The sequence below is a fragment of the Bidens hawaiensis genome, unplaced genomic scaffold (assembly GCF_021521415.1).
Source record: "Bidens hawaiensis isolate Kalapana, Puna unplaced genomic scaffold, B.hawaiensis_p1.1 tig00017051_1, whole genome shotgun sequence".
Lineage (NCBI taxonomy): Eukaryota > Viridiplantae > Streptophyta > Magnoliopsida > Asterales > Asteraceae > Bidens > Bidens hawaiensis.
This window is the reverse complement of record NW_027492582.1, coordinates 67,538-77,490: the sequence shown is the minus strand read 5'-3', so window position 1 is coordinate 77,490 and position 9,953 is coordinate 67,538. Positions and strand designations below refer to the sequence as shown.

At 35.3% G+C, this 9,953-nt stretch overlaps 1 protein-coding gene across 1 annotated transcript; it reads right to left on the bottom strand.

The window, feature by feature from the left end:
* Positions 1–5,832: 5,832 nt before the first annotated feature.
* LOC143552940 (uncharacterized) lies at positions 5,833–8,429 on the bottom strand (the record flags this gene model as incomplete). Its single annotated transcript, XM_077043040.1, has 8 exons — positions 5,833–6,106; positions 6,573–6,612; positions 7,398–7,470; positions 7,564–7,641; positions 7,846–7,882; positions 7,989–8,049; positions 8,111–8,287; positions 8,361–8,429. Coding segments are annotated over 8 exons (585 nt in total), but the record flags the coding sequence as incomplete, so codon positions are not given.
* Between the last annotated feature and the right edge of the window lie 1,524 nt (positions 8,430–9,953).

Here is a 9,953-nt window from a genome sequence, read left to right as displayed (position 1 = left end):
ACGACTTTGATCGTTTTTCAATATTTCATAGATTGGATTCACAGCTTCTTTTATTAAATCGCGGATACATGCACATAATTTTGAGGTATAGCTTGTATGTTTTCCGCAATAGCCTTTTCTTGCATGATTTCTTTGATGGTCTTTCCTTTGTTATTTATTTGAGTTTCTTGATTACTGTTTGCTTTAGACATGCTGTTACATGAATAAAAACAAATTTAGGGAAAGACACACCTTATATTACATTATTTATTTTACATGAAGAAAGCATAACAACAAACAATGATACATCACATGATTTCTAATCCTTAATCCATTTCTTAACAAGATTTTTCATCTTGTCACATTTCTTAACTATTTTCCTTCCCATTTTCTTCTTATCCACAACCTCATTTCTCAGCTCGTCCACCACCGAATTTGGCGGGTTCGGATATCCCGTTGGTGCAGATGCAGCTGGGAAGAGATATGCATTTTCTTGTGGATAGAGATGCGGTTTTGCAACGTATGCATGCATTTCTTCATCGGGAATATTGGTAGTATAAAATTCCTCGATAAGATTTGCCTCCTCGCAAATCTCTTTGGCTTATTGTGAAATTGATGGTCTCGGGCCTAAGTATGGAGGAAAATCAGGATTCTCGTTCTCCTTATTTTCTTCCTCGGGATCCTCCTCTTCTTCGGGATCCTCTTCCGATTCATAAGGGTTTTTTATTGGCGTTTGGAATGATATCTTTTCATGTGGCATGGTAACCCTCGTCTTTGGTTTCTGGCTTGGTCCTGCAGTGGTCGGTGGGATTTAATATTGATAATTAGACGGTGGTGATCCAAATTGCCATCTTCTTTGATCAGAGTGACAATTCATCCAACTTGATGATTCCGATTCAATCTCTTATTTGATCCTACTTTGTACTTCCTGTTCCTCGGAAGGATGGTAAATCGGAACCTCGGATGGATAATATTGGGGAATGTTGTTCGGTGCTGGGAGATACACGGGTTGGCTCCCGTAGGGTATCACTGGATTGATTGGTTGATTGTGACTGAAAAAGCTAGTATAATAACTATTGCTACTCTCCAAATCGGATGGTTCGTGAATGATTGTCGGTTTTGATCGAATGGCTACTCGGTGTCTACGGCCAAAGTAGTTAGTATAAGACATCTGCATTTAGTTAGATTAGGGATAGGAAGTTTACCAATCCTATCTTATCCCTACGAAATAGGAATAATAACAATATTTTAATGGTTAAAACTTAGGTACTAATGTTCAATACCTAATTCGCTGAAACCGATGGCTCTGATACCAACCTGTCACACCCCGACTTAGGGCCTAGGCGTGTGACCAAAAGTTGGTACATGTTTTGTAAATATATCAGAGTTTATGGGTTTATTTTAGCGGAAGACTTTAAGTTTAATATGATATTAATTTATATTGAAAATTCACTCGAGAATTAAATACCCGAGTATTAGTTTACAAAATATAAGTTTCATATTACAAGGATTTTATATCAAAAAGGGAGCTATCTTGTAACGCACTTCTATCTTCATATAGACTCCAATCCTTGCTATTGCTATTTATGCTTAATTACCTACAATGAGTTGGAAAAATACGTCAGCTATATGCTGGTGAACACGTATGACTCGATAAAACATTTGAATGACATTATAATACAAATATTGTTTTCTTTACAATCTCAGCAGAAACATTTCTACTTCTGGTCTATGTACCACTGCCCTACACACACAATTATTCTCGAGCCACATAGCCCTTAAATGGGAAACTAGTTATGACCATTAGCCCGCGGCCACGTAGCCTTTGAATGATTAGGCTGAACAGTTATGTTTGGATCCAGACAGATGTGTATTCGGTCTGAGTTGATTTTATTCTCTACTTTGTATCACAACGTTTTAGAGATCACATAATCTCATGAAAATATTGACTGACTCTTTAAGACAAACACCCGTTCATCATATTGAGTATAAATATAATTTGACTGATTAAAAAGGTTAACGTATTCACCTGTACCGTCGGTGTTGTAAACCTTGACTGATTGATTGATTTTGAATGATATTAACCTATACATAAATAGGTTTGTATGAATGTTTTGAATGATGTTAAGCTATGATTGTAAGCTTAACCTTGAAATCGTTTATCTTTGATTGTGAATGAAGACACTTGTTTTATGTGACTTTTGATATAGCATGCTTTGGCCTAATAGGTTCAACGTTGGTAAGTTTCTCCAGGTAAGTAAACGGGTCCCTCGGTTATTTGGGATTTATACGAATTACTTTTCCTTAGGCAAGAAACTTACTACTAGTGATATCCCCCTTCCAGTTACTACATGCCCGTCAAAATATATCTTTTTGTTTAACATTACTTAATCATGAAGTAATGCTCATGAAAACTTGATTGTGAATGTTTGTAAAATACGATCAAGGTTAAAGGCCATAGCCTCGATTGATAGTCTAAGCTATAATGTAAATAACTTAAACATAATCATTACCTTAACGCGGATACTTAGATTGTTAATAAGAAAAAAAGGCAGGGCCTTGATCTACTCGGTTATACGATTGCTACTTGATTATTACTTCGTTCCTTGCACGAACTTCGAGTAAACAGCACGTCGGTTTGTTACGGTAATGGAGCACGCCTTTCGAGGTTAAGTGTGTGTAAATGGAGATGTGTTTTGGGATGAAATGGTTCAAACCCGTCACCCCCCTTTTATAGGCTGATTTTGTACCCCGTCGTGGTAAGCGATGGGGTTCTGGTGATCCGTCGCGTACCGCGACGCCGAAATTTTACGTCGCCTTATGTGGTGGTGACACGTGGCCTGTCGTATCATGCCACGTGTTGACACGTTGTTGGACACGTGTCCGGTGACTCACCAAGTCCATCGCGCTACGCGATGGGTTGAAAGTTACCCCGTCGTGTACCGCGATGGGATAAGATTTTCAGAATTTGCAATTTGGTCCCTATACTTATAAAAGTTAGTATTTTTAAACTAAAACTTATAGGGTTTGAGACGTGGTGTTACATTACTAATTCTTTGTCTAATGAAAGTTTTATTTTTAGCCCCTTGGCAAAATAGGTTAAATTTTTGGCATTATAATTATAATTATAAATTAGTATAATTGATAAGTTTGGTGCCACAAAAGTTTTAGATAAGACATTGAGTATTTATATAATTAGTTTCAAGAGTTATTCAAATTGTTGTGTTGGTTTGATGGTTGATGCAAAGCTTTCTAAATCTTGTCTCAATTATACGTCCAAGTTAAGTCTCTCTTTAAGTGGTAGCTTTCTTCTTTTTTTTTTTTTACTTTTTTTAAGTTATCCATCTATGTATGTATTGATTAGGTTTTTAAATTTTGTTTTATTTGTTTATTTTTTTAAATATGACAAAATTATTTTTTATGTTTAGTTTTTGTACACGTAATGAATTTAATTCATACCGATGGAATTTGCATCCAGTTGTCGCGGTAACGCCGATGTTTTTTTCTTAATATTGGTAACTTGACGTAACTACTTTTTAGGTTTAGTTCCGAAACATAACAAACGTAGATGGTACCGACCAAATGCAATGACTATGTTTAATCGACCGAATAAACGTTGTTTTAAATATGTATAAATTTTGTATCATATGTTATAAGGGTATCACTACCATACTAGGTGTTTACTAATGTGTGTTTTGAGGTTAATGTATGTATAAGTACGAACCTAGCTGATACCAACATAATTTGTGTCTGTCGCCGCAAAACGGCGAGTTGCAATCTAGTTTATGATAAAATACGTTCTAAACTCAAGACAAATTGAGTCAAGTGAGCTAGCTCGACTCTTAATCGAGTCGATCTCGAGTTTAAGATCCTAGTTTGATTTTGATTTTGATTTTGAGTTCAGCCAAGCTAGCTCTGTATGATGTTTGAGTCGAGCTCGAGACAGCCTTAAGTCAGCTCATTAATAGCCTTAAAGTGTTGTTTCCTGCTGTATCACGTGAACACCTCACTAATATAGTAAAAATTATGGTACAATGAATTGTAATTTTATTAATTTGGCTTTTCTTTTAATTATTATTATTATTAATTTAAATTGTATTTTTGTTTTATCTTATAACCTTTAATATATAAATTTTTTATAAAATTTCAGTTATATCATTAATACACGCTTATTTTTATCCACGCTCAACATACTTTTTATCTTTGTGTTCATTTTATACTTTATTTTTGTGTTCTTTATACAAATTTTATTATTTCGTTCTTTATTTGTTTTTTTTGTTTTCGATCGATTTAAATCACAATTGATATCCTTTTGAGTATATATCACGACTTTATTTTGTTTTTATCTTTGAGTTGTTATAGTGAGTGTTGATAGGGGAAGTCCAATAGTTATTCACATCGACAAGAGATAACTTTTAGGAATTCAAAAACTAAATAAAAAGACATTAAAAGTTATAATAATAACAAATATCATTTGTCGTAGACATTTTGTTGCATCCAAGCCAATCTAACACGTACCATTTGCCTTACGTCACCGACCAGGGCTTCTTGAGCCACTCTTCAGCGATGTTGACCTCGAACTCAGCTAAACATGTGTTGATGTCCATGCCCAGCTCCGAGAAAGCAAAAAGAGTTTTGGACCGAATGCGGAAAAAAATTTGGGCCTTAAGTAAAATGAGTATTTTGTGCCGAATGCGACCAGAGCTTCTTGAACCACCTTGCCACCCCCAAGGGTCGGCCCTATTGACGTCTTCGAGACAATGAAGTTATGATCCGTTAACTCTTTGAGAAAAGTGTAATTGCGATGAGACCGATAATTGTTAAAAAAAATATTTATATTTTATATATAAATTTGTTTAAAAACAAAAGCTTACAAAATGAGTTATTGGTTGAATGAAAAGAGTGTTAGATTATGGATTTAAAAGGTCATGGTTCAATTCTCACAAGTGGTGTTTTTTTCTTATAGAAAAACATTTTCATTTGTGCTTTGTATAAGTCATTTTAGTAACTTGTTTATTATTATTTTTTTGTTTTGGTCCGTGTTTGGCTTTTAAAAGGCAACCATATTTGGTAAAGTTGTGAAATTATCTATCACACAGTTGAGACTTGAGAGCGTGGTTTTGGAGGACTTTTTTCTACTTATCCCAGACCCCAAAATTTTAGTGGGTTCTCGGAGACGGCCCTTGTGATGAGCTTGGCGATTTGATCGGAAACCAAGGCGATTGATTTGTGCACCTAAGCACATAGGCAAAGTGAGGCAACACCAAACCGCCTTGCGGCCATCTTAGCACTCCAATCATATTTAGACCAGCTCCTGTAATTTTTGACAATAAAAAAAAAACAAGCCTGCTATGGTTAAAAACATGTGATAAAGAGGCCGTATGGTTCTTTTCGTCTTTCTTTGCAGCAGCTCTGTTGCTTCTCTTCGTCTTAAGAACCGATAATGTGTGTGTAGGAAAGATGATGTTAGAACTTAGAAGAGTGAGAGTGGGATGTGTACGTGTTGTGTGTGGTGGTAAATAACTATTTTTCTTAGCAAATGAATAATGATTCATAAATATTACTCTATATTCATAAAACAAATTTAATTGCATTTTTTGTTCTCAAACCTTGGCTTTGTCTGAACCTTGCGCCTTGAATGCACCACCTAACACCTATGATAACTATGTCAAAAACTTAGCTTGAAGATGAAGTTGCAAATGGTCATACAAGTTATATGAATTTGTTCTTCTTTTATGAGACTTACCATACAACAACAAATATATTAGTGACGTCTGAACAGTATGTTAGTGGTGCTTCCGGACTCATGCTCTTGTTTCAGCCCAGATAAACCCCCTGCAAACTTTACAAAACTTAGTTGTAACCAAAACAACCCAACATGTTACAATAAACATCCAAACTCTGATATGATGGTACTTGTTTGTATGGACGTTTTGAGAAATCACAAACAGTATCAAACAACAAACCCGGGTAGTATTTGGGCCATATACAACTACCTAACCGTCTAGCTTAATTGTTGATCATCATTTTATCCTAAAAGAACTGTGTCCTTGTACACCGCAGAGTGAAACTTGACATCATAACAGCCGTTGCTTCCCCGTTACAGAATCAACAATAGATTTGTAACCTGCACAATCAAGATCAAGATTTAGCAAGATTGTGATATTATAGGTGGGAAAAAAAGGTACAACTCCATTATGTAGTTCTCTACATTTTTCTGGTTTTGATTAGACGTCTCCCTAATAATTTCTACCATTTAATATTATAATAGCACTAAGTATCCTATTTTTGAGAATTGAGATGTTTTAATCTCTATGCAACTAAAGAAGCTTTATGCATAAAAATACAATGTGGGCAACTTTCGACCCATTTGACATGTTTACTTTTAAACCAATTTATTATTTATTTTTGCCACTTTAGACAATATAACGCAGATCAACCCAATCATAAGTAAAAGGGTCAAGATTCGGATACTAAAAACAAACATACATTTGATCTGACCACAAACATTAAAGCATCATCTTTAATAATTGAATCATAAAAGTATATCAAGAAAATATGAAGGGAAAAAAAAAAAGAGAGAAACAGCATACCAGGACCAATAGCAAGAACGGTTTTTGACCCTGCGGAGACCTGCGACAAGCAAAAATAAAGAATAAATAAAAAAACACATGATTTCATAAATGCATTAATAATAACGTGCGTTCGGATTCAACAAAAGCTATTCATACAATATTTGAATTAATAATTGTTGTTTTGACTTTTAATGGTCAAAAGAGTCAATTCAGAAATTGTAATAAATTTAGTTACATTACAACGAAAAACAAAGTGTAATAAATTTAGTTACATTACAAGGAAAAACAAAGACAAATCTTTGGTTGATTTAAATCATCATCATCATCATCATCATCATCGTACTCAGTATATCCCACCAATAGCAATGCTATGGTAGGGTCTGAGGAGAGTAAGATGTAGACAGTCTTACCTCTATCCCATAGGGATAGAGAGGCTGCTTCCGGTGAGACCCCCGGCTCGATAGTAGTTTTGCATCAAGCCTTGGACATAAGGCACATAGCACTCAATCATCAGGGACACCGGCTGATTGGTGCATGTGCCCTTGTCTTTCGGCTATCAACGCCACCACATGATGCCTGATTAACCTTCCGCCACTTTTAACGTTATTTTCACGAGATTAGTAAACTAACGTCAAAATTAGTGCACTTTTACTTTTGCCCACCCGAGGGTTCACACATATATACATTATATGCGCGCACCGCAAGCAGGGCGTTTGGTTGATTTAAATGAGGCATAAAAATATAGTCTTCAAAAACAATACAAATTCATGTCAATATGGGATCAAAAAATGACAGGTTTGACCAGAAAGAGGTCATTATATACATCCTATTTCCCAATCATACCTGGGTGCGTCCTGCATCGGCAACAACATAAGTTGGAAGACCGATCCGCTCAGCTTCTTCCAGCAGTTTATTCCTAATAGAATGCAAATTGCGTGATAAACACCATGCTCAAATACAAAATGCTGTGAAACTAAGTTGTAAATATTGAATTATAACACCTGCTTACATTTCCTGTTGATTTTTGCATGTCACGACGATTTTGGCTTGCCCACAACGCTCCCACCGACGCAAAAGATTTTGATGGCTAAAATTATACACAATTGTGTTTGTCAAAAAAACATATGTAGCTCATGTCCGAAAAGTTCAACAAAAAACTAATATTTTCAATTTTCAGTTAGTAGAAAATGGAATGATGGAATATAACATACTTCATTCTAATCCCTTCTTTAAGTGACATCAAATGTTTAAAGTGTTCCTAAGTAACATAAAAAAAGGTAAAAGGGTAAACCTTTGCATGAGTTTAGAATATAATCCAGTGGCAGCATCTGTAGTTTAGAATAATAATAAGGGTTAGAAATGAAATTGATATATATATATATATATATATATATATATATATATATATATATATATGTATATTTCATTTCTTACGAGCACACTGAGATGCAACCTTTCCTTGTCCCATCTTCAAATCTTGTCTAACAACCAGAACCTAAAACCAAGATATATAAGTTGGGCCCAAATAGTAATAATAATAAAAGACAGTGAGTGACCATTTTGAGATTTTGATCTTGAGGGTTGGTTGAATTGGAATTGGAATTGGAATTGGATAAAAGGGTGGTTGTGAATGGTTTAGTTAAATCGAATAAGATGCCGAAAATGAAACCGATTACGAGTCCTGGAATGAACTTCTCCGGCTCAAAGCTCCTCCATCCTCTCTGCTGCTGCTGCTGTCAGGGGTAGGGTTAGATTGAAATTGAAATCCAGGATATTACAAACAAACAAACAAAGAAAGAATGATACAGTTTTTGTTTTTGAGGGCTGAGATTGGTTTCCAATTGAACTGCTGCTGCTGCTGCTACGGAAGAAGAACAGTAGTTATTTATTCAACACTCGCTACAACTAAAATATACATGAAAAGATAACATACCCACACCACATACGAACCTTAGCATTTTATCATGAAATGTCCGGGTTCTAGACATTTTCTTCGGCTAAGCCTTACACGCTACCCCCAATTAACAGCTAGGGCTTACATGTTTCCTCTCACAAGACATATGATAGTAACCCTTTAAACGGGTTACACTACAAAACAATAATAAAGAGAACGAGACATTGGTTTAACAATTTTCTTCTTCATCAAAAGAGTGCTTAAATACAATTCATGCATCCTAAAGTAAAGGGAAACATTGGATGGATGTAAACTATCAATTATACGTGGGAAGATGGAAACATAAATAAACAATGCAACTAACTAAATTAAACGTGGGAATTGGGACATGAGTGAAGATATGGCTACGTGGTACGTATCAGCATCTACGCAGGTCGGCTCCGACAAGGCGAAACATATTTTAGGTGGAAGGTGAAAAATAGTTTGGGGCTCAAGTAAAATTAATATTTTGTTGGGTTTAAACAATTTTTTGCAATTCACATACTTGATTATGATTTGGGTTGTCTAAAAAAACTTTTGTATAAAAATAGACTACATGTCTCGAAGAAGACTATAACCCACAACATTTTGGTTATGAATCATATCATTCGTCACTAAGTCAAGCTAGTTGTTATGTAATTGAGTTTAAACATTAGATATACATATTGTTTTTCATAAAAATACATATATTTTTTTTATAAAAACAACCGGGGCTAAAAGGGTGTGGGGTCGGGTGTGGGCGTCGACCATCCAACCCTCCCTAAGGGTCGGCCCTGCATCTACATAGACGTTTCCTCTAAAAAATGTCACGTGTCCACAAGTCGTTCGTCTGTCTATGGGTCCCACTGTCAGAGGAATTGAGAGGCAATGGAGTAGAGAGTGAATGAAATGAATCATTACCATTCTATCTTATTTGGTTAATGATGTATATAATTTATACATCTTTTCAACACTAAAATATCTCAAAAATAGCGTAATATCGACAATAATATTAGAATAAATAACTAATAACGTTTATAAATTCTATTCTAGATAAATATAGCCTTGAAGAATAAAGAAGAAAAAGGGAGAAAGTACAAGCATACGAGGAAAAGACAAATATCAAAAGTCACAACATGACTCATGTTGACACCAAGACACCCCCTAGTGAAAGTACAAGAGGAAAAGACAAACAGATGTAAAAAAAACGGGGCCATGTTAACATCAACACACCCCCTAGTGATAATACAGGAGAAAAGACAAAATAGAAGCTTCCTGACTCACCACGGGTGTGCCCATGCTAAACATCTCTCATGTTGTATTTTCTAACAACAAGCATTTAATATAATCAAACAACTGGTTAACATGGCCGGACCCATGTCAACATGAGTCGTGTGGGTGCACTGGTCAGCCTATAAATTGAATGAACATCCACAACATTCAGTGAACAATCACACACCTTGAAGAACACTTAATACACTTCACCC